Source organism: Peromyscus eremicus, chromosome 17, assembly GCF_949786415.1.
Source record: "Peromyscus eremicus chromosome 17, PerEre_H2_v1, whole genome shotgun sequence".
Classification (NCBI taxonomy): Eukaryota; Metazoa; Chordata; class Mammalia; order Rodentia; family Cricetidae; genus Peromyscus; species Peromyscus eremicus.
In genome coordinates this window covers 52235252-52261344 of record NC_081433.1, presented here as the reverse complement: position 1 = coordinate 52261344, position 26093 = coordinate 52235252, and the positions used below count along the sequence as shown (strand labels likewise).

Here is a 26093-nt window from a genome sequence, read left to right as displayed (position 1 = left end):
AAAATGCAAATATTATTATACAGTTTTAAGAAGAAGAATTGCTTTAATAACCCAATCCCCACTCCCTTCCCGCATCTGCCATTTAATTGACCTTTAAGGGATATTTGACTACTTGACGAAACCTAAACTGTATGGAAAAAAACTTCAATGAAGATTTCAAGGTCTCTCATCCATTCTTAGGTTCTTTTACATCCCTCACTGTCATTGGTTGGTTTTCTTAAGAAACTTAAAATTTATGTTTTTTTAAAAATGTTTCACAGCATTGTTGACTTATGACAAATGAACTGATGTTTTCCTTTATTTACACTACTTTTCTTTCCTTTTTGTTTTCTGCCAAAAATAGATTCTTCTCTCCTACAGTACATCCCGACCATAGTTTCCTACCCCCAACTCCTTCCAGCTACCTGCCATCTCCCCTCTCCTCTGGATCCACTCCCCCTCCATTTCCCTTCAGAAATTAACAGGCCTCCAAGAGACAACAATCACACATGACAACAACAACAACAAAAAACTACATTAAGACAAGGCAAAAACATTCACACAGAGGCTGGATAAGACAACCGAACAGGAAGAAAAGAGTCCTAAGAGCAGGCAAAAGAGTCAGAGATGCAATGGCTTCTACACTTAGGAGTCCCACAAACACACCCAGCTAACAGCCTCTGCAGAGAGGTCAAGGTGCAGACCCTGGGCTTGCCACTTCATTCTCTGTGAGCCCATATTTGCCCTGCTTATTTACTTCCAAGGGGCATGTTCTCTTGATGTCCCCCATCTGCTCTATTCCTATAATCTTTCCTCCCCCTCTTCTGTGGGTTTCCCAGTTCTCCAAGGGGAGGGACTTTATGGAAACCTCTAATGTAGACTATTTCTTGAGCTGTGGGTCTCTGTATCCTCTCCTATCTACTGCTGGGAGAAACCTCTCTGAAGACAACTGGACAGGGCACTAAATATGAGTTGAGCAGAGTATCACTAGGGATAATTTTATTGATATTTTTTAGAATAGTTGTGTTTGATGCTACCTTTGCTTTTAAGGCTTATGTTATGATGGATGCTTGAGTGTTCACGATGATGATACACACATGAACATTTCACAGGGCTTTAGGGTTGCCTAGTTGTATTAACTTCACAACCTTCAATTAAAACTTTGCAATTTAATTATGCAAATGAAAACTTGATCTGATGACATCCTTTTCAAAAGTTTTATTCAACATCTGTAAGTTTAAGTGAACTGAAAATCTGAGAATCTAAGGCTTGAACTTGAACCCCAGTTTCTTGATGTACTATGAAGAATAGCTTCTAATTTCAGGAGAAGATAGAATATTTCCCCTGTAGTATAAAGCCAGTTTTATCTGAATTTAATCTTAATGGTCAATAGCTTCTGTAATTACAAAGACATACATTAGATAGTCTTACCTTTCATTTCTGACAATAAAGTGCCCAAACTGAACAGACAATAGTGTAGAGAATGGTTACAATTACTTATTTATTTATGAAAATGCACTTCAGACAGGATTTGCCCATAGAATACAGTTTATTGATTTGATCTGTGACTTCTGAATTTTATGCTAAGAAAAATCATGTAGTCAACAAACACAGTGCATTAGATTTCCCTAGGTTTCCTCTGGCCAGAGTCCAGTAATCTATTTTATCCTGTTGCTTTTGATTCTAATATCTTTCTCCCCAAAAGCCATTTAATAACGTTGACTAAATGGGTTAGGTTCCCTCTCTTTATCTCTCAAAAGCGTAAATGCTGTTGTAATTGGCTTTTTAACAGTGCTATGGAATTTGTGTAAGTGGTCAGTGTTGTTTTGAGTGTGCTGAATTCATTCATCCTTGCTCTGGAGACTTGCAGATATTCAGACTCTTGAGCAGCTCATCTGCCTTTCTTCAAGCCTTCACTCCACAGCACTGTCAAACAGAGTCTTTAATGAGCAAACTCAGCTGCAACGGTTTCACTTCAACTTCGCAAATGAAACTCCTCACAGACCAGGAAACCCGAGAACTTCCTTTGGCTTTCTTTCTCCATCCTGAGCTCCGAAGGAGCTGTAATTAATTTCAAATTGATGCTTATTACCACCAAGAGTGAAATGGTTATTCTAATTCAGCTCTCATTTATCATTCTTTAAAGATGCAATATGTATACATAACTAGTATAATACAAAGCAAACCAGTATTTACCAAGTGCTTTTGATTTGTAATTCAACCATGGCTTCTTCTAGCAGCATTAGTTAAAGGCCCAGATCTATAGTCATAACCCTAGGATTTGATTTTAGAAAACCTATCTTTATTACATTTTCTACTTCTAAAGGATTCTGTGTTTCATATTAGTGTCAGGCCGGTTTTGTTCCTCCACGGTGCTTGGTTCTTAAACTAGAAGATTAAAAACAAGATAGGAAACTCTTCTGTTGGGAATTATCCCCTGTTCAGCTCTCTCTCTCTCTGTGTGTGTGGGGGGATCTTTGTGTGTGTGTGTGTGGGGGGGAGCAGAGCATTCTAAGATCTCACATATTAACTGTTAGTGGTCCAAACACATAATTTTCAGTTTGGAGTGAAAGTTGATGATAAATGTACTTCCAATTTAGCTGATTTCTTTTCCTCATCCAGCGGGGAATTAAAACAATTTGCACATGATTATAAAATTTCCAGTTGAATTTAAGAGAGGCCACACAGGAACCTCAGTTATCTCCTTGTGTCTCTACTCTACATCTTACAGAGGAGTTCTCACGGGGTCCCGTGGAATTGAAGTTGTCGGGGGAGTATAATTGCAGTATAGTGAAATCACCGGTCCCCTCTCATTCTGTTTTAGCAGGCACAAGTGAAATACAAATTAAGGTGGGAAGTCCAGAAATTATTCTCCAGCTGTACCTGAAGAAGAGTCTGAGGTTCTGTGGCATAGAACATGCTTTGCGAAAGTGGCTCGAATAATTCAGAAATAAGACCGTTTTATAATCAAATATAGAGAGTGACTGAGAGAGGAAGAAAAGGATGATCAGGACTTTGCTCTTAGACATTTGGGGGATATTAAAAAAAATTTTTCCTGAAAATATTTGGGGTAATAGAGCTGATTAAAGGAAAAGAAAAATGAGAGAACGTGCAAATTGGGAAGATTAAAAACCAAAGGGTGAGTTTATTAAAACCAAGTTATGTCAGGAAATGGATTACATCTTTGAAACACATTTCCACTGCCTCATTTTGGGGAGATTTTTATCATTTAGTAAACAAAAATGACAGATGAGCTAGCTATGTAGACCATTGAAACCAACTTTGTAGTAAAATTTCATCAGTGATCATTATGGTACCTAGACATAAGATGTATAAGGCTTATTTAGAGGAACCTTGAATCTTCACACTGCAAAGGTGTGAGCTCACGGTGCGTTTTGACTATAATTGGTGCTTGATTTTCTCTTTTTGTTGTATATGTGTGTGGGTGTGTTCACTTGTGTTCACATGTATATGAGAAGAAGCATGAGTATATTCATATGTGCACTTTCATGTGAAGTGTCTTCCTCCATTGTTCTCTAGCTTGCCAGTTGGGTAATCTATCTAGTCAGCTTGGTCAAAATGTTCCCTGTCTTTGTATCCCAGGAATCCCTAGGATGACAGGTGGGCTGCCATGGCTGCCTGGCATTTAAGTGAGTACTGGGGCCCAAACTCCAGTCCTCGTGGTTTTGCTACAAGTTCTTTATCCAACGTGCTAACCCTCTAACCCAGTGAGTGATTTTCTTCTTTTCTTTCCTTTACTTATTTTTCTCTAAAATAGTTGTCTTAATTGCCTTTTGATATATAGAAGTAGGATTTTTGAATATTATAGCGTTCAAATTTCAATTACTTAAAAAAGTGTCATTACTTTCCATAGTGGTTGTACCAATTTACATTCCCATCAGTATACGGAGTTTCTTTTTTGCCACATTTATATGTATTCTTTTTATCTGATGGTTTCTGTCTTTCTGAAAGAGTTATTCTAAGAGGCGTAATGTAGTGCCTCACTGTGGTTTTAATTTGCACTTCTTGCATGATTAGTGCTATGAGCATTCCTTAATATTCATTTTTTATTGAAAATAGATTTTTTTTTCATATGACGTACTCTGATCACGGTTTTCCCTCCCCAAACTCTCGGACCCTACCCACTTCCCCACCCACCCCAATCCACACCCTTTCCCCTTCTCTCTCATCAGAATATGACAGAGATCTAAATATTAATATTAATAATAATAAAATAAGAAAAGAGAGGCACATATATTTTCATCAGAGTTGACAGGCTGCTCTGGAATATGGATGCAGGAAGGCTAAACTCTCTCTCTCTCTCTCTCTCTCTCTCTCTCTCTCTCTCTCTCTCTCGCTCTTTCTCCTATTCTCTTATCCAGCTTTTCTACTATAACTAAAAGTTTCTTTGAATATTGTTACAGATTATAGTTTTATACTAAGGCATTTCATAATTTATTGCTTTTGGCTAACATTCATTTCAGTTTCTAAAGAATAAAATTATTGTGACCAGTAAACCAATTAGATGTATTTAAAGTGCAAGAGGGTTGAAATGAGCTTTTGAGTACACGAAATGATTTCCAAATGAATTAGACATCATAGAAGAACTGTCTTTTCCTAATTCCATTCTACATTTCATATGACCAAGTAAAAATAAAGAAGTTAGTGATTTGAAAAGTGAAGTCTCTTATGAAAACATAAGAAAAAAATCATCTTTTTATGAAATTGTTCTTGCATTATCTTTATAAAATGCAGCATCATTCCAAACAAAGAGAAGAAAGAGTCATGCACAAGGTTGTCTAGCTCGGAAGCCTTCGCCTATATCTTCTTGGATCTGGAGACCTACAGTGCCATCTGCCTTTAATTACACTCAGAGGAATAAATCTGAATGCTAGGGCTGTATTTAAACATTACAACACACACAAAGATATTGTGTTCTGGGAATATAACACATGGTGTTTATTTTTAACGTAATTATAGTTGTCTTGATGGTTGTCTTTGAAATAAATTATTAAAAAGAAGTCATTCATGGAAAATTGGAATTATTCATGGCTCAAATCATTTATCTTAGGAAAAATTTAAAATAAGCTTTTTGAATAAGTGTTCCTATTTGTTTTAGGACTGCTCAAATTGACGTAGTTTTCAGGTTAATTGCTAAAATGGTTATGATTCCCAATGATTTAAGTGAGTTGCTGTTACTGTTATTACATATTAATAAGAATGCAGCTGGGATGTGGCTGGCTTGTTAGAGTGCTCACTTGAGTTCAGACCTCTAGACTACAAAGTTGAGTGAACTGTCAGACAAGGCAATCACATCCAGCAGAAGTGCCATGAGAGACAGAGACAGAGGTCTCTCTATAAGCTCTTTTCAGTTTAACTGACTTGGCAAAGTTCCAGGCCATTCAGAAACCTTTCCTCCCCGCCCCCCCCAAAAAAAAAGATGGACAATGTCTGAGAACTGACACTCGAGGTAGTCCTCTGACTTCTACAGACGTGCTATACACATGCACTACCCACACCCTTCCATGCACTCATACACATGAGTACACACACACACACACACCACACACACAAAGAGGCAAACAATACTAAGAAAAATAAGAAAATGTGGTTCCAAGTTTTTAATTACATGGACAATGTGAATATAGGAAAAGAGGAGTCTATTTTCATTGTCTTGCTTCTCCTGGAATCAAACAGCTGTGAACTAAACGTCACTTTTACTCCCTGTGTTTTGCAGATTGTCTTAAATTTTACCACAATGGACCTCTACAAGAGTAGTTTGTGCTGGTATGACTACATTGAAGTAAGAGATGGTTACTGGAGGAAGTCGCCTCTCCTTGGTAAGAGATAACTCATCTTCTCTGGGGCTGCATATATATTCTATCCAGAGGAGAAGCAGATGGTGTTTCCAAGAGTTATCCGAGGATTTGACTCCAAATGAGTGCACTTGTTTACATTTTTAATTGTACGTTTTTTTCCAAACATACCAAAAACTGCTCAAGGACAAATAGATGAATAGATTGATTCAATGATTTAAAGTAACTTAAATATGGAATAGATTATTGGATCTGAACACAATGATTGAGCATAGCTTCCCAAAGATTATGCTTATTATGATTCAACCCAGCATTTATTTCTGCATTTGAAATTTAAGGATAATAGTTTTGATAGATTACATATGTATATGGTGTGTGTGTGTGTGTGTGTGTGTGTGTGTGTGTGTGTGTGTGTGTGTATGTGTGGTCTCTTTCCTAAGGCATCAGAGTGAATCACCAGGTACATGTTCGTTAGCTGGCTCACTATGACAGGCATTGTTATAGTTACTATAGACATCTGTCTTGTTTCTTGGAGAATCTTTTTGAGGCTGAGAAGGGGCATCTTTAGTTTGTGTCAGGAGCTGCAGCTCAGACTGGTGTCCATGACTGTCTGCTCTCAGCACTGAACTTCTGCTTATAGGTGAGAGAAGCTGTGAGCTAACTACAGGTCAGCAGCTCCTCGGCTTTTGTCTCCTTCCTTTAAGACTGTGGCCTTTCCTTCACGTTCAGTCATAGCTTTGCTTAGTTGAACTTTAATTCAGGACTGATCTTCTTTCTTAACATCTAAAACTTGCTGATTGGACATCGTTTTAACAGCCTCATAAGTCTGAGCCATCTGTGGAAATATTTCAAAACAAGAACCAAAAAGAGTTGAACTGATGTGAAAACATCTGTTCTCTGCTTCTAATTTCTCAACCTAGATAAAATAATGTGTTGTGTGTATAGCTGGAATCCCAGAAGCACTTGGGTGGCTTCACGTTGGAGAATCCGATCCAAATCTGCACTCTGAAAAGCACTTTGTGTGATGGCACCCTCAGCTTCACTGGTTCAGTGCCCAGTGGTCCACCAGACCCAGTCAGTGAGACATGGACAACCTGTGAAAATCTCTCCCTAAATATTTCTTGAAAGACTTAGCTCTGAATGGAGTGGCTCAGATAGACAGCTTTGGACTTACCAGGAAAGGAGTTGCAGAAACTCAGCTCACCAGGATGCGTTTGAAGAAACTCAAGTTGCAGGACACATTTGGACAGACTTGTTGCTAGTTTACATGCCTTCGACAGCTAACACATCACTGTCCTTTGTCTCATCTTTTGAATTTAATGGGCAGCTTTGGAAGTCATTGCTTTACTGGTTGACCCTTACTATGAGTTTTCTTTATTCAAATTAGCTGTGAGGTTTTACTTTAAATTTATGTATATGATTGTTTCCGGCACTACATAAACTTACATAGTAATGCTGACAGTTTCTGTCTCTCTCATATGCTGACCCAGCCTACAGTGTATACATGCTCACACATTGTGGCTAAGTGTGAGTAAAGCCTAAAAAATAGAAAAGAAGTAAAACTAGGTAACTGGGGAGAACAAGGTTTGGAATAAAGACACAGAGATTATAGGAAAGAAAAATAGACTGAAAGGAGTGTGCTTACACAGGAAGATCAAGGGTGGTGGGAGGGACGAGTAAGATGAGACAGAAGGAAAAGCTACTAAGCACACCTTATTCAAAAATTCCACAAGGATATTTAGTAGCTGTGTGCTAATCTAAAAATAAAAATAATTATTAGAATGGAGAACAATATAGTATGATGATAGAGTTGTGATATATATGGTGTGATTACAGAGTATTGTATATACATATGTATATATGTAGTATGATTATAGAGTTGTAATATATAGTGTGTTTAAACATTTGTTTCACATGGAAGCTCAGGGTAACAAGAAGTGAGCAATGAATTGGTGGAAGGGTTATGTGCCAAGTAAGGTCTGATTTGGTTACTTTCTTTATTTGCTGTTAATAACTCATGCATATAGAATATGATTCGCATTCAGAATAAATTCGATAATGCTTTTCTGCTTATAATACCCTGGACTATCATAGCTTTTCCTCTAATGGAGCATATGTTAATGTGAGATACCAGGGGCATCTTACACTCTTTGTTCTGAGGTATTATCATTACTTTGGTGAGGGGAAAAACTTCTCTTTGTGTCTGGAGCAAATTGTACTCTTATAGGAGTGATCAGATTGGTAATTGCTCTGAATTCTCACAACAACTTGAGACTTTTTCTGTTTCCCATGGAGTCATAGCACTGCCTTGATGCCTCATGTGATCTTTTATGAAGTTTAGGGGTTAACTCTTAATTCTTTTTATGATAGTGATACTGGTGTCAGTTTATTGAAAATTTTGAAGTGGATCTAAAGAGACTGCTTTATTTTTTCACCTTTATTAGGCCAATGTTACGACTTCAATCACTAAAAATATGAGCCAGATGTATCTGTATATGTATATATATGCATACATATACATGTATATATAATTTATATATATGAATATGTACTTATATATAATTATATCTATATATATTTATATCTGTATATAAATATATTTAAAGTGTGGAGCACAAACAGAGCATAGTACATACTCATATTTAGGAGCTTCTCTTTATCTTTTTATTTCCTTTAGGTAGATTCTGTGGGGACAAAGTGGCTGGAGTTCTTACGTCTACAGACAGCAGGATGTGGATTGAATTTCGCAGCAGCAGTAACTGGGTAGGAAAAGGGTTTGCAGCTGTCTATGAAGGCAAGTCACATTAAATTTCAGCCATCATTTCACCCCCAGTCTCTCAACAGAAATGCTGTTTCCTTTGGTTTCATTAAAACAATATGGAAAGCTTATTTTGCCATGACATAATGTTCTGAACCAATATGGTAATGTTCACAGGATGATTTTAATAAAAATAACTCCATAAACTTAAAAGGCAAGAGCAACAGGTTTTCTAGTATAAGTGATACAGCAATGAAATGGCGTGACAAAACATTCTGAAGTTTGTTTGTGATGCTATGAAATCTTAAGAGAAATTAGTATTTGTTTTTGTACTGAGTTTTTAAAAATCTGTTTGACCCTTGTGGTGGTAAAACACTCCATTCTAGGAAACCGCACAGGGAGTGACTTGCACAGTTCTGAAGCACGCTTTGTCTAAATGGAAGAGTCAGCAAGTGAGGAGGAATTTATTACAGGCTTTGCTCTGTATTTCTTGAAGACAATGAGCCTGCATCATGCTTCCTGGCTGTAAAACAGCCCCTTCTTGGCAGGTTTTGGGTAGAGAAGCCCCTCCCCACTGCAGGAGATTAAATAGTTTCCAGGACAGGAGATTCCCACTTCCCTTAAAACGTTGAGTAAATGGGAACATTTTATTTCCACGATTCACCTCCTGGTTTGGGAGGAGCAGATTATTGGACAGAACCAGGGATGCCCGCACACAGGGCACACAAACTAGTGTCAGAGACCCCAGGGGTTCTGCCTAGAGTAAAGCTTCTTTGCTAATGAGCTATTTTACCTGTGTTTGAAAACCCAAGCAAGTATCTCAGGGAATCACAGAGCAAACTCACACAATGCCCTCACAATGATCCCACAAGTAAAAACAAAAATAAGCGATTTTAGTTCTGATTAAGACATCACAACAATTAAAACTTCTAGACTCCTTGTCTGGTCATCCTCTCATGTGTACAGTCACATGACTGTGTTTATCCTGTAATCTTCACAGCATTACCACTGTCCAGCTTTGATTTTTCTTTATAACATGGTCTTTGCATTCTCATAGGAACTGGCCATCAATGCTGCCTTTGAAGAAAAGTAAACTGAAATGGCGTGCCAGGGCTTATTTGCTTGCTTGTTTTTTACTTTCTTCAGCGATTTGTGGAGGTGAGATACGAAAAAATGAAGGACAGATTCAGTCTCCCAATTACCCAGATGACTATCGGCCAATGAAAGAGTGTGTGTGGAAAATAATGGTGTCCGAGGGCTACCATGTTGGACTGACCTTTCAGGCCTTTGAGGTAAAAAGTCTTCTCGGGAAACTTCATGGGGCATATGCTCTATAAATGTTGGCGGCATTTACAGGACTCCCCATTAAGTCAGCGGAGAGGCAGAGAATCAGCCTTTTAATCAGCGAAGAAGCAGAGGGTAGCCTATAAAATGTAACATCAAGCAGAGAAGGTTGATTTTTTTTCCCTTTCCACTTGTTACAGACATTTGCAAGAAGATTAAAGTGAGTTTACATTAACTGTGCTATTTGAATTAGAATGTTTGAAGTGTTGACAATAGCTTTTGAAGCCTTTTTTTTTTTTTTTAAAAAAAAAGCAAATGCATGAGCTTCTATTGTAGACTTCTTGGAGGGCCCATTAAATTGTAGAGCCTTTATTTCCCCTCTGGAGTTTCTTTTTATAGTATGAGGGAGAAAACAATTTTGTTCTTATATGATTGCAAAAATCATTTATATCAAACATAACGTTATAAACATTCTTAGAAGCTTTTAACTTCATCAAAAATTATTTGTCGATGCTTTTGAGAGATAGCTCATTGGATAAAGCACCCCCCTGAGGACCAGAGTTCTCATCCCTAGAACTCACATAAAAGCTAGGCAGGTGTGTGGGGGGCCACCTGTGATCCCAGCATGCCTGGAGGAGAGAATGGGTATTCACCAGGAAAACTGACTTGCTAGACTACACAGAATCCCTAAACTCTGGATATTGCAAGAGATTCTGCCTCAGTAAATAAAGTGGGAAAAAAGTTGGAAAGGACACTGACAAAAACTTCTGGTGTCTACATGTAAACACACCCCAACACACAAGTGCCCATCCACATGTGAATACACATGCTGATAATCACACACACATACCCATACAAAAAATCGGAATATACCAAAGACCAATCAGAATTATGGACCAAAATCTGACCATGAAACTAACCAAGATGGCTAATACGCCCTCCCTTCCTTCCTCCCTCCCTTTCTCCATCTCTTTCCTTCCTCCCTCCCTTCTTCTTCCCCCTTCCTTCCTCCCCTCCCTCCCTCCCTCTATCTACCTCCTTCCCTCCCTCCCTCCTTCCTCCCTTCCTTTAACTGTAGTAAAATAAGAACTAAGAAAGAAAGCAATTCCAAGTGAAGACACAGGGGATAATTTTAAAGTCTCTGTGGCATGCTTCAATCAGCCAAAGAATCTAGAAAGTGAGAGTTCAAGGTGATGTGGGACAAACTAATGAAACGAGTGGGTGTGGTGGGTCCAAGTAAGAGTTGGAAATCCAGCTGTCATGACTGAGTACTTTTCTACTGACAAGAAGAAGCCTAACCCAGTGTCCAAGCCTTCTGAAGGCACCCATGCAGTCACTGGTGAGGCATTCTTTGCACTGAGGGCAGAGACAGTAGTCATGTCTTTGTTCCCATGGCAACAGCATCAGGGATATCTAGAAGACATCTGTGCCTTTAGAGCCTCTCCCAGCTCACCCACAGGCTTATGTGACTCATCTTTGATACTTGTCTTGCACTTGCTACTTTATTGCCCACATATATCTCCTTTCTTCAAGACAAATAAGCCCTTTCTGCTTTGACCATGATGTTGTGTTTTATACTGCAGGCATCTCTGCAATTGGGAAACCTTGGTTTGAAATGGATTCACAGAAGAATTTTGTTATTTTTATTTTAATAATAGATCAACTATACTAGCTTACAATGAAGAGTGAACTAAAGTGTCTGATTAAAATGTGTACGCCTTGGGCTGGAGAGATGGCTCAGTGGTTAAGAACACTTGCTGATATTGCAGAGGACCCAAGTCTGGTTCTATAGCACTTTTAAGGTGACCCACAATCACCTGTCTCTCTCTGGGGGATCTGATGCCCTCTCCTGTCCTCCATAGGCAACATGCATACATGGTTCATATATATGGTACACATATATAAACTCAGAACTATACACATCTACATAAAATTTTTTAAAAAATCTTAAAAAATTTACATATGTAAGAGTCCTATTGCCATTTTCTGATATATTGAGTACTAAGAGATGAACCACCATTAAACACATAATTCAGTATGTGTTCAATGAAATTCTCTTATTATAGAAATGGTGTATAAACACTGAGATATCTGGGAATAGTGAGTGGCTTAGCTCTTCTGCAGTTTTATTTTTCATCAATTAAGAAGTTGATGCATAATTTAGTAGTAGCAACTGTTCAAAAGTAAGATGTATAAAGAGAAATATTCTCATCTCAGGCACTCACAACTGTATATATATATTAGCCATTTAATTATTGTTGATTGGAGGAATGACGCAATGATCACTGTGCATTTGGGATTGACTTTGGCAGATGTAACATTTTATTACTATCTCTAATGTTGTTTCTTCATTTTACCTTATTTCTATTGTTTCCACCTCCATGTATGTGCTGAACACATCTAAATATGTGTTAAGCTTCTTAAGTGACTAAACCAGAGCGTCCCGCCCCCCGCTACCGCGATTACACACTAAACCCACTCCTTTTATTATTCATTTTAACACTTGATATCAACACTCATCCAAATAGTACCCTCAAGTCTACTCCTTCACTTAAACAATAATACAACATGGTTTATACCAAATGTCTAACCACTTCTCTGCCCTTTTGCTTGGAACTCATGTTGAGAACCTCACCCCTTAACTCTATTCTGTGTAGTGTGTGGTTGCAACATCACTTACGATCACCCAAAGGGTTTCGAGTCTAAAATAAAATCCAGATTGAGTTGCTGTGATTCAACCCATGCCCCTTCTCATTCCTTCACAGCCACTCTTAGGGTCTTCCTTATCTTTTGCACAACTGTGAAGCTTTTCCCACAAGACAGGTTTTGCTTTCAGTGTTCCTCTGATTCTATGTCTCTAGACATTACCCTTACTCATATCTTTGTTTCTTTCTTTCTTTAAAATATATGTGCCTGGCAGCTCCATAAGAGTAAACCATTCCCTTACCCACAGTTATCTCTAAACAATCACACAATTTTGTTCACTGAAATTATGACTACTTGAATCTAAGTTAAGGACCTGTATGTATTTATGGGTTTGGTTTATGTTTGTCATTAAAATATGATCACAAAGAATAGAAGCATTGCCTGTGTTGTGAGTCACTGTATCTTCAACACCAATGGCTCTGTGATAATGGGAAGTATGGATATAAACGTTAGAGTGCCTGGTGTTCGGTGGTTTAAATTGAAGCAACCTTTCTTAGGAAAAGTATGTGAGTCTCAGTGCGGAGGCACTAAGAATAAACGGGTAAGTTAAATTTAGACTATGGAAGACTTGGTGTGTTTTCTGTTTGAAGTTAGACTAGACGTCCCGAGTTCTAAGACATTCAGAAAGGGCAAAGGCGTAGGTGTCTGGTCCAACCTTAAGTCTCCTAGGGGAGGAGCCCAAGCCTGGGTCATTCACTGAATTCCTTACCAATTAAAATGAAACACACAGTTGATTCTGGTTTACTTGCTAATTTTCCTACTCAGTAAAAAAATTATGGAAGCCTCAAATCAATATTCTATTTAGATCATTTACAGGCACATACTCAGCACCTAACAGGCACATTACAAGCTGTGATGTGCCTTACTAAGAGAATGTGAGTTAGATAAGCCTCATTCAGGCATGAGTCATAGCGTTGTTGGCTGTGAGTTCCATGTTAATGAATTGACAATATAAATTAAAATATCCTGAAATAGAAATACACTTAAAACAAGGTTGTGCAATGATTTGTTGATAAAATATTTTGTGACTAGAATCTCACAGACCAACATTGTGTTTGCCAAGGAGCAATGGATCCATACGTGTTAATTCACATGTTCTCAACAGTTCTATAGAACATAATTACAATACTGTGAGTATAAAAAGATCAACCATGTTACATTAGCTGTTCTAGAAGACACTTAATTTAATTTGTTTAATTATCTGTTTATGGGGATATATTTTTGTTTAAACATATATTTCTTTGGGGCTGGAGTTTAGACACACGTTTGGTTTCTGGAATGTCAGATCATAGCTTTCTCTAACTGCAGATTTCTGTCAGAAACAGGCACCGTGCATGCATGTGGTGTTAAATGGAAGCAAACAATCATACACATCAAATAAAAATAAATCAAATTGAAACAAAAATGCTTAAATACCATGTTTCCAAGATAAAGATTGTATCTTTTGTTTTCAAATTTATTCATTTTAGTTTTTGAGGCCTTCATTTGAAACATAAGTGATATGTCTGTATCACTACTTTTCTTTCTTCCAGCTACTCCAATGTTCTTCCCTCTCTCTCCCTAGTTCATGACCTCTTATTTAGTTATGATTGTTGCATACACATGCATATACATACATATACATATATACATACATATGCACACATGTATACACAATCTACTAGGGGGTATTTAGCATTAATTTTATGTACGCATATGTATCTAGGGATAACTATTTGGGATTGGGCAACCTATGTGGGAACTTATTCCTTGAGGAAACTGATTCTCCTTCTCTCAGCAGCCCTTGACCACCACAGCCTTCATTAAGGGTTGGGACCATATGGAATGTCCTCTCTCCATGTTGGCATATCAACTGATGTTGTCATTATGCTGGTTTTGTTTAGGCAATCAAATTGTGATTTCACAGCTGCATTTTTCCTGTAGTGCCTATGGGACACTATCTAGCCACAGGCATCCTGGGATTCTGATTCTTAGAATCTTTCTGCCTCTTCTTTCATAAAACATTCTCCTCGTCTTAGGTGTAGGACTTGTATTGACAAAATATCAGTTAGAGTTGGGCACTGCATAGTCACTTGTTTCTGCATTTTGACCAGTTGTGGATTTCTGTAACAGTCTCTACTTGTTGCAAAAATAAACTTTGATGAGGGCTAAGATCTACACATACCTATGGGTATAAAGACAAACATTTAGAATATAGCCAGAAATTGTATTGGTTTAAGGAGAAAGACGGTAGTCAGTTTTCTTCTCAAGACCATGACCTCTCCAGTCACAGGTAACTGGCTAGCTTTATAGTTTTAGGCCTGAATTCCTTCCTATTGAGTGGACCTTAAATACAATTAAAAGGCCTCTGGTTACCCGGAGATAAAAGTGCCACTATTGTAGCATTGAGAATATCTTGCTAGCCGGATTTTTATTGTTATTTTTTAGACTTTACAGCTAGATAGAACTACTGATTATTCTTCTCTCTTGGTAACTTGCATAGCACATTCTGATACCTGAGACCCAGTCCTCTAGGAGTAGGCTTTCAAGTCAGTCTCAGTTCAGTTCCTTCAAATCCTGGGTATGTGTTGTCTTCAGCAATATAGTCTCACCTCCAGGTTCAGAAAGGCAACCAAGGACAATGGCAATAGGTCATATTGCTTGGGGAGTCTCTTGTATTTCTCTGAAAAAGAACTCGTGGGAGGTTTCCATGGATTTATGTCAGACGATGCATGACTTTTGGGGGAAGTATCATCACTTCATATGGTGTAACATCACTTAAATACATACATATCTATAATATATCTAAAGTAAACTCATAAATGTTTCCCTATGTTTTTATCAAACATTCTTGGTGTTATCTGCTGTCCTCTTCAACCTCCTTGCTTCCTCCTTATTCCCGTTTACCTCCACTCATAGCACTTCCTGTCTCTCTGCAGCTCATCTCCCGCCCCCTTCCCACCTCTGCCCTCAATTTCCTGGTCTGAGGTCACTGAAGCTCATACACTCCGATGTAAAGATTCAGAACTCAGTCTGCAGATGAGAAAGAACTTGTGATGTTTATCTTTCTGGGCCTGGATTAACTCACTCAGTAAAATATTTTTAATTTTATTTACCTGGATATTTCATTGTCTTTACAGCTGACTAGAATTTCATTGTCTACATATACCAAAGTTTCCATGATTCATTCATCAACTTAATTGGCATTTAGGTTGTTTCTGTCTTTTAGCTATTGTGAATAGACTTTCAAAGAACATGGCTGAGCGATCTGTGTACTAGGATGTCATATGCCAAGGAGTGGGATGGCTGGGTTGTATCATAGATTTACACTTAACGTTTGAGAATTCTCACTAATTTCCACAGTGGCTGCACCGATTTACAGTTCCACCAACAGTAAACAAAGGCTCCCTTTTCCTGCATGTTCACCAGCATTTCTTGTTAGAGGTTTCCTTGAATGTAGCCATCAGAATACGGTGAGATGAAATCTCAGAGTAGTTGTAATTTGAATTTGCCCAATTGTTAAGGATGTTGAACAATTATTAAGATATTTCTTAGTTAAACTTCTTTCTTTCTTTCTTTCTTTCTTTCTTTCTTTCTTTCTTTCTTTCTTTCTTTCTTCCTTCCTTCCTTCCTTCCTTCCTTCCTTCCTTTCTCTTTCTCTTCCTTCCTTCCTTCCTTCCTTTTAGAACTCTGTTAAAACACCTAGGCCATTTTTTACTGCATCATTTGTTTTCTTGAGTCTTTGTTTTTTGAGTTCTTTGTATATTCTGGATATTATTCCTTTACCAGATATAGACAGAAGTCTACTTTTATTCTTCTACCCATGGACATTCAGTTTCCCCACAACCGTTTCTTGACCTTGTCAACTTTTTTCCACTGTGTGTTCTTGGCATCCTTGTCAAATATCAGAAGGCTGCAGTTATGTAAACTTGTGCTTGGGTATTTTTTCCCCATTGATCTATGTCTCTCCTTTTATGCCATACCATGTTCTTTTTATTACTATAGTTCTGTAATAAAGCCTGAAACCTGGTGTACCAATCCTTTGCCGTCATATGTTTTGCTATGGATTAGTTTGGTTGTCTTGGGTCTTTTGTAGTTCCAAATGAGTTTTAGCACCGCCCCCCCCCCCATTTTTGCCAAGAATACCATGGAAATGTTGATTGTGGTTACACTGAATCTGTAAATTGTTTTTTCTAGAATGGTCATCTTCATGGTATTAATTCTACCAATCCATGAACATAGGATGTCTTTTCACTTTCCAATGCCTTTTTCAATCTCTTTCTTCAGAGATTTACATTTTTTTCATTGTAGAATTCTTTCACTTTTTTGGTTGAGTTAATTTCTGGATGTTTTATTATTTTGAGGCTAATATGAATGGGAATGTGTTTATGATCTCCTTCTTAGTGTGTTTTTTATTCATATAGTTTGAAGGCTAATGAGCTTTATAAGTTGATGCTGTATCCTGCTACTTAGCTGAAAGTTTTGATCATTTCTAGTAATCTTCTGACATAATATTTGGGTTCTTTATGTGTAATATCATGCCATCTATAAATTGGTATAATTTGACTTCTTTGCCCATTTGTATCCCTTTAGTTTACTTCTCTTGTCCTTTTGCTCTACCTGGGGCTTCCAGCACTTACAGACTCAGAGATGAGTAGAGAAGCATTTAACATGCACCAAAAAAACTCATAACGTTATAAGAGAATACATTAGAAAAAAAACCCCTCCATCCCATTAAGATAGAAAACCTAAAATAGACAAATGAATTTCTAGATTCATCCAAACCACAATGCTTAAACTAAGGAGAAGTCAACAACTTAAGGAAGCCCATAACTAACAAGGAGATTGAAATTAAAACAAAAAACAAAACAAACAAACAAAAAAACCAGCCCTGACTAAGAAAAGCTTAGGTCCAGATGGATTCACAGCAGAATTCCACCTGATTTGCAAAGAACTATAACAAATACTTCCTAAATTATTTAAAAAAATAGAGATAGAAGGAACACTTTTAAACTCCTTCTATGAAGGTATAACCCTACTATCAAAATCATGTAAAAACTCAATGAAAATAGAAAACTAGAGGCCAATATCTCTGATGAATAAAGATTCAAAGATCCTCAGTAAAATTCATGCACACTATTAAACAAAAGCCATTCATTATGATCAGGTCAAATTGGCCCTATCCCAGAGATGCAAGGATGGTTCAATATACCTAAGTTACTAGATATAATAAATCACATAAATGGATTTAAGGACAAAAAACACACAATTATTTCATTAGATATAGAAACCACCTTTCATAATATCCAATATTCTTCGTGATAAAAATCCTAGAGAGAATTGGACCAGACGGAATGTACCTTGATATCATAAAGGCAGCATGTGACAAACCCACAGCCAATATCATGGTAAACAGAGACACACTTAAGGCAATCCCACTGAAATCAGGAACTAGACAGGGCTGTTCACCATCTCCTCTACTTTCCAACAAATATTCTGTCTTTTATATTGAAAATGTGTAATTATAGAAAACAAGCTAATTGGTTCTCATTTTTTTTGTTGTTGTTGTATCTAATGAAACAGTTCCAAATTCATTTAGCTTAGTTTTTATCTCCTTTCAAAAGTGCTTCTGGTTTTGTATTTTCACTATCTAGGTAACATTTTTCCTTCAGGTAAAGGGCTGCTGAGATAAAATTATCCTATATTTGATTGACATCTGCTGTGAAGCACTCACTCATAGGCCATCATTTGTACTTTGGAGTCAGTGTGTGTCATACCTTTTCTGTTCATTTTGCTACTTGCTTTATTATTTAAATATGGAAAAAACTGGACATGTTTCTTTATTAATGAACTTCATGTAGCTTTCTACCGGAAGAGATATTAGAGAGGCGCACTAGTCATATCACTTTGAGAGTGAGACTATCTGTAAGCTTGTGCTCTCAAAATTCATAGCTTGAGACCCCCTCCGTGCTGATATTAAGATTTGGGTTAATTAGGAGTGATTAGGTGGGGAGTCTTATGAATGGGCTCAGGGCTCATGTGGAAGAGGTATAGAAAGAGGACACAGAGAGTACACATCCTCTAAGAAACACATCATCACTGAGGCATCTGTCAGTACCTTAACTATGAGCTTGTCAGCTTCCAGACACGAGAGAAACACAGTTATATTCCCTAAAAGCCATTCAGTCTGTGGTCTATGGCCTTTTTTTGTTTTTAATTGTATCCTGAACAGACCAACACTGGGAGTTTTCTCTTCTGCTACTGAATATATTGCCTCTTAACACCAACATAATAAAGTAAGTTTGTATGCGATATGGGATTCATTTGTACCACTGAAACGCCTTTCATCAGCAGCACTATCAGGAAAAGATCTTCTAGTACTATTTTATTTGAGGACTTTTGGCATGCAGTTCTATAGCAGAGAAGAAAATGGGAGACTGGAAATGTTTACAGGAACAGCTTCAAAGAAATGCCAACAAAACAGAAAGAAGTAAAATAAACTCCGAGCTTAGTTTTGTTTAGATTGAAATCCCCACATGCATTAATTCAAGTGGGATTAAGTTTGAGGTACTTGTCAGCATGGCTGCGCACCCCGTGGGCTGATACTGCCCTTATGTAAGCCAGAGATGTGTAACAGCCTTAACCATCCTTGCGATATGTTTCAGCATTCTTAGTCACTCATGTGAGTTTTTGCCTTGCTCTTGTGCCTGGCAGAAAGCAAACATTTTGTCTCTTTAAGCACTTTTCATGTTTAACTTACTAAAAGTAAGTTACATACAATAAATAAGTATGCTCTGCGAATGTACTAGTAATCCAGGATAGGACGATGTTAATTAGGTTGTTTTTCTGCTAGTCATTTACTTACTGTTTTGGGGTGTTCCACTGAGAATATAAATTGGCTAATTATTAATTGTAGTTTACTTTACCATTTTTTGGAAGCAAAAATGCTTTTAATGTTTTGCCAAGTGTATTATTATCTATAATACTATATCATTTGTGATTGAAATACTAACATGTGATTGTGTTACTTGTATTACATTGAACTAATACTTTAGACCTTGATTTACTTATGACATTTATGAGATTGTTTTACTATAATAGAGTATATATAATACAACATTCACCCCCATAATCATTTAAGGTGTACTATTCAGCCCTGGAAACATATAGACAAAATTATACAGATTAAACATGTTATATTTGTGAGTACATATGTACATACATATATGCACACAATAACAATCAGAGCAAAGGGGGCCATGAATTTGAAGGAGAGCTGGGAAGGGTATATGAAAGGATTTGGAGGGTGAAAGGGAAGGAACAAATCCTGTACCTAAATTTTAATCTCAAAAATAAAGAATAAAAAAGAGAATTCTTCATAGCGTTTTGAAGCCAATTTCTTTCTTTCTTTCTTTCTTGGTTTTTCGAGACAGGGTTTCTCTGTTTAGCTTTGTGCCTTTCTTGGAACTCACTCTGTGGCCCAGGTTGGCCTCGAACTCACAAAGATCTGCCTGCCTCTGCCTCCTGAGTGCTGGGATTAAAGGCGTGGGCCACCACCGCCCGGCCTTGAAGCCAATTTCTATACCCCGTTTGATCTTGCAGTGTAAAATTGTGCAGCCAGTAAATGACAACTACTATTTCCTTTTACCTCATTCCCCTTATAACACCCATTTCCCCATTGTCTATGAACTGAGTAATCTCGTATCCCATGTAAGTAGAATAATTCAGAATTACCTTTAGATTATTTCACTTACCCTAGGATCTTCAAATTTCACCCATAATGTAGTGCATATCAAAATTGATTTTCCTTTCAACAGCAAATAATGTTTCATTCTATTTACATGTCTGATTTTCTTTGTCTGTTCATATATCAATTGGTGGATATTATTTACACGTTTTGGCTATTGTCAATCATTTAATCATTTAGCCCTGAACATGGACATGCAAATGTAAACACACACACACACACACACGTGTGTGTGTGTGTGTGTGTGTGTGTGTGTGTGTGAGCATGTATATAGTGCAGCAAGGTATTGTGTGTTGTGTGGCTGGATAGGTTTGAGTCAGGGTCTGGCCTTCCTCTAAGTCCCACTATAAGCAATCACCTTGAAACTGTGGAAAGAGTGGTGAGTCCTGATACTTATGGTACAATTTACTTTATTTTAGTTCTCGTTAAGTAGACAACACTCACCTTTCTCTGGGTTCTCCTCTCAGCAGCTGTTGAAAGTAGGAGTTTTCTAAGTCAGAACACGAAGCACGGAGCCCCGCTGAGACTCTGAACTTGTTATCCCTTCTTTGTGTGTTCTTCTTCAAGGGCCAGTCAAATACCAGCTCTTGAAAACATGTTCAACATTTACTTTTACTTTCAATGTGGTCTCTATGGATATTAGATCTGTTTACCTTGTAATGAACTTGCCAGATTCATGGAGAGCTTATGCTCTGGTTACCTCAAAGTCTGTAATCAATGAACAATTCTATTATCAAAACGTATTCATTTTATGGCAATTGTGTATGACATTGCATCTAGTAGTGCCCAGCTCTTGAATCGTCTAGGCTTTAACTCTAGAAAAAGCTGCCATTTTTCTTCTCTCTCTCTCTCTTTCTTTCTCTCTTGCTTTTGTATATCATTGGCTTTCTCCTCTCTTTCATGGAAACTTATGGTTATTAGTTTAACATCCATGAACTTGATTTAGATATTTATTCTTTTAAACTTAGATGTATGTGGTAAGCCTGGGAGTATACGTGGACCACACACAAAGTTGTAGGAACCTATGGAAGTTAGAAGAGGGAGGTGGGTGCCCTGGAATTGGAGTTACAGACAGTTACCAGCTGCTGTGTGGGTGCTGGTAGCTAAATCAGGGTTCTTTGCAAGAGCATCAAGTGCTTTTAACCACTGAGCCATCTCTCCATCTTCTTAATTCAGTCTTTAACTTTAGTCATGTTTATACCCTCCCCCAAAATATCAGTCAGTAAAGTAATCTAATATAGCTGGAAAATCTTGAGCACATGATGTCGATGGAAGAACTTGAATTTCCACCTGTGATTGATGTTGTTACCCCAAGTCCATGAAGTACAGCTGTAATTAGCATCGGCGGAGGAGATTCATTGTACGGGCTTTACACTCAGATTTAACCTGGGAAAGTATGTAAACACCAGCATTCCACTCACTGATAATGTCTCTGAGATTGGTGTTGGGAAGGGATGAAGCATTTCTGAATATTGTAGATTTATATACATGAGGAAAACTCCATTTGCTAAGAGGCTCGATTACAAACATTTATGATGATACATTTCTAGATAATTTGTCAGTACCAGATACCTATTATCTAGTATATAAATAATGTCAAATCTGTAGTGGGTACTGATGAAAATATCATAAAATTATTGATTTTATGCATTTCCTTAGGAAATATACATTTGTGCACATAGGTATTTAAACTCCAATGGTAATTAAATAAGCAGTGAATTTTCTACAAATTAAAAAAATTTAAGCAGTTTATTGTATCCAGTTAAAAGAACACAGTAAATGTTGTCAACAGTGTAAAAAAATCAATGATCATTTCTTAAGCACAGAAACAATTATTTTTGAATTTTCAATAATGCCTCTGTTGGTTTCATCCTGGTTAGTACCATGATTTTGAAAACAGTGGCCAACCTAACATTAAAATTCTTTGATTTTTTAACCTTGCTAAATTTTCATCTGTGCGACTTTTAATATGAAGTAGTGAGTATGTTGAATTTGAAGCCAGAGTGGAATATGTAAAAAATTCCAAGATAACCTGGGCTACACAGTACGGCTCTATCAATCCCCAATCCATCAACTAATCAATGCATTTCCCTCTGGTAACTCAGGCTTATGTTGATGCCCTACTCCACAGATTTTAATCAGTGGTTGAGTTCCTCTGTGTGCAGAGCTGCTGCTGTCATTGTGTTCACGGGTCTCCCTTTGTGTCATTTTTCACATTACCCAGTCAGTGCTGTGCCACTAAGGATACACAGCAACCCTCCCACTGCACTTGTCTCACTAACGTCTCTTAATGAGCGGATTATTTTTTTACGATCTCCCCATTGTAGATTGAAAGACATGACAGCTGTACCTATGACCACCTAGAAGTTCGCGACGGAACCAGTGAGAACAGCCCTTTGATAGGACGGTTCTGTGGTTATGACAAGCCTGAAGACATAAGATCCACTTCCAACACCCTGTGGATGAAGTTTGTTTCTGATGGGACCGTGAACAAGGCAGGGTTTGCCGCTAACTTTTTTAAAGGTAACTTGCAACAGCTTACAAATTTGAGGGGTTTTTGTTGTCGTTGGTGGTGATAGAGTTCAGGGGTAAATTAAACTTCGAGTCTCGACAGACTGAATTGGAGTTCATTGGAGGTTAAGTGTGTTCTTATGTTCTGTAGGCAGTGCTCATTAATAGGAAAAATGAAAGATATTTTAGTGCAAAGGGTGCCATCAAATTTACATGTAAGAAATTTATATGCACTTATTCGAAGTGTATTATATTTGAATGAAAATATCTAGTAGGAAGAATGAACAGGTTTTTCTCTGCATGGGCTTTTATAAAATAAATTGGCTAATTTACATATGCCAAAATTCACCAATAGTTACCTAAGTGTTTCCATTATCTAAATAGCATAGTTCATTTTCAGCAAGAGTTGCTCAGAAATTGACTGTGTAAATTGAAAGGCAGAGGGAGTTGTCACTTTAGCTATATAAATTCATTAAAATATACATTGACATGCTGAATTTTTCTGGCTTTGTCCAATTGTCACAATGGTAGAAACATATTATTTCTTTGATCATGCATTTAGTTGTCAAAGTGCTTAATATTTTGCGGGTACATGTCTCCGCGAGGTGCTTGTATTTGTGTAACCCACATTGGTTTATTTATGAAGGATAAAATTATGGTGTACCTTGTTTTAGTCTTTGTACATTTAAAAATAATGTACATTATATGAGTCTGAGAAAAATTGGACTAGAGTTTATTATGTACTAATATTTATTCATTATATGTAATTGATGCATATTATACACATATTTTATACAATAAACAGTGCATATATTTCTGTAAATACATGTTCTTAGTCTAAATATCTCTATAAAAAACACCAAAGCGTTAAAAGATCTAGTCATCTACTAAATTTCATTATGTTTTAAATTTATAATTACTTCAATCTACTTCTTGATGGTATTTGTTTAAGGATTTTGTGTGGTGTATGTTTGTGTGCATGTGGTATGTGTGTGTGTAGTGTGCATGTGGTATGTGTATGTGTAGTGTGCATGTGGTTTGTGTGTGTGTAGTGTGCATGTGGTATGTATGTGTGTGTGTAGTGTGCATGTATGTATGTGTGCTGGTAATTAAGCCCAGGGTTTCTCATATGCAAACCATATATTCTGCCACTCAGCTGTGTGTGTCTCCAGCTTCTAAGAGATATATTTAACAAATTATACTGTGAAATCAGTAAGGGATGCTGTGCTTTTTCAACTTAATTCCAAAAATGTCTCTGGGATTTAGTAATCCCCATTTTCCCTTAAGTTCAGAAATAACACATACTGTGTGCGAGACAAGGTGACCTCCAGTTCTCCCTGAAGCAGGTAGATTTCTAGTCCCTCTCTTCTTCTATGGTTTAGGTTGCCACACCATGCATTCCTACAGGTCGCACAGCAACGGCTTACTCATTAGAACCCCTTTGTTGAGGAATGAGTTGTCTGTTTTGTTCAGAGCCATTAAACACCACATTTTAAAAGGTTTTACATTCTCATTAACAGAGACTAAACACTCTAATTGTTCTGTATTTCTCTTCACCTTATAGAAGAAGATGAATGTGCCAAACCTGACCGAGGGGGCTGTGAGCAGAGGTGCCTTAACACGCTGGGCAGCTACCAGTGTGCCTGTGAGCCTGGCTATGAACTGGGGCCAGACAGAAGAAGCTGTGAAGGTGGGACCTCGCTCTCTGTCTCTCTCCCTCTCTTCCTGTCTGTCCATCTGTCTGCCTCTGTCTCTCTGTCGGTCTCTTTCCTTCTCTGTCTGTCTGCCTCTGTCTTTCTCCTCTGTCTCTCTGTGTCTGCCTCTGTCTCCCCCACCCCCACTCTCTTTCTCTCTCTCTCTCTCTCTCTCTCTCTCTCTCTCTCTCTCTCTCTCTCTCTACCTTGACATAAACTCTCACCTCTTCTCTTGTTACTAGCATCTATCCTCTCCTCCTCTGGTTATGGGACCTGTATGTGTTTCTCCTTTCACCTCCATCCAGCTCTGTATGCTTCCTTCCACCCAGTCCCTCATCCTCCCTTCAGGTGTCTCTCCAGCCCTCTTCGTGTCTGTACACACCTCACTCTCTTCCATTCTTTGTACATGAATGTATCAGCTACACATTCCTATATCTATTGTTTTTATCTATTGAGTTAAAATTTATTATACAATGGCATCTTAGTCACAGTTACCGACATTTCTTCATTGAAATCTCACATGAGGATTTACGTACAATATTTTGTTACCAGGGGCTATAGTCCCTTTCTTAATTATTTAAAGCTGCTTCATTTTAATTCTTCTTCATTACATTTTAAAAACATTTATTTTATTGCATGTATGTACCTATTTTGCCTCCATGTATATATGTGCACCACTTACATACCTGGTACCATCAGAAGATGGATGAGGATGTTAGATCTTCTGGAGTTGGAGTTACAGATGATTATGAGCCACCATCTGGGTGCTGGAAACTCAATCTAGGTCCTCTGCAAGAGCAACAAGTTCCCTTAAGCTCTGAGCCATTTCCCAAGCCTCCTTCTTCCATTTCATACAGGCCTCATCCCTCTGTGGAAAGGCAGAGTGCATTGGCTGATCTTCCCTCCCATCAGTTTATCTTTCAAGACCCCCCATTGTTTCATCTTCACAGAATTTACAATTTATAGTCATATAATTCAGAGTTTCACTACCAAAATGTAAGTCTTCTGAAAGTGAGCCTTTTGCTATCTGCTGTGATTATATATAAGTGGTATAAGTATTTGCTTTATGTTTGATGCTGTGCCCCCTGCTGGCTTATTTTTTTTTTAAATGACACTGCCTCCTTATTTCTTTAACAGTTTGAATTTATACTTGGCTTTTAAGTCTCCATCCTACATATTTAACTACCAGCCTCCTCTCTGCACTAGATACAGAAAGAGGCATAGTTAAAAAGAAGGTGAAGTATTTTAAAAGAGCACATTGGTACCAATCCTGAAGGGAAGTGACTCTTATTAAGGATTCTTATTGCTGTCTGCAGCTTCAAGCCAAAGCCTGGCATGTCATAGGCAGGTCCTGTACCACTCAGCTGCATGCCCAAGATTGATATCACTATTCCTTACACATGACTCCTAGAAATAAATCTTTTCCTTCATAGCCATTTATCAAAAACCCAATAAAAATGAGTGAACCAGTCACTTTGAATATTTACTAATCAGTAGCAAATACACAATACCTATGTTTATCCAAGCATGTAAACAAAACAGTCATCTCAGACCACTGTTGAACATCCCAGGAATCAGTTGTGAGCTATGTGCAGTGTGTGCTTGTTGAAATGCTTTGG

At 37.7% G+C, this 26093-nt stretch overlaps 1 protein-coding gene across 1 annotated transcript in view; it reads left to right on the top strand.

Moving 5' to 3' along the window:
- The window catches only part of Tll1 (tolloid like 1), a 183561-nt gene that overhangs the window by 127129 nt on the left and 30339 nt on the right, over positions 1–26093 (top strand). The window contains exons 10-14 of the mRNA XM_059244372.1: positions 5717–5819; positions 8473–8589; positions 9700–9845; positions 22597–22792; positions 24345–24470. Of these exons, the coding sequence (XP_059100355.1) occupies positions 5717–5819; positions 8473–8589; positions 9700–9845; positions 22597–22792; positions 24345–24470 (688 nt within the window). The remainder of the gene's footprint in view (positions 1–5716; positions 5820–8472; positions 8590–9699; positions 9846–22596; positions 22793–24344; positions 24471–26093) is intronic.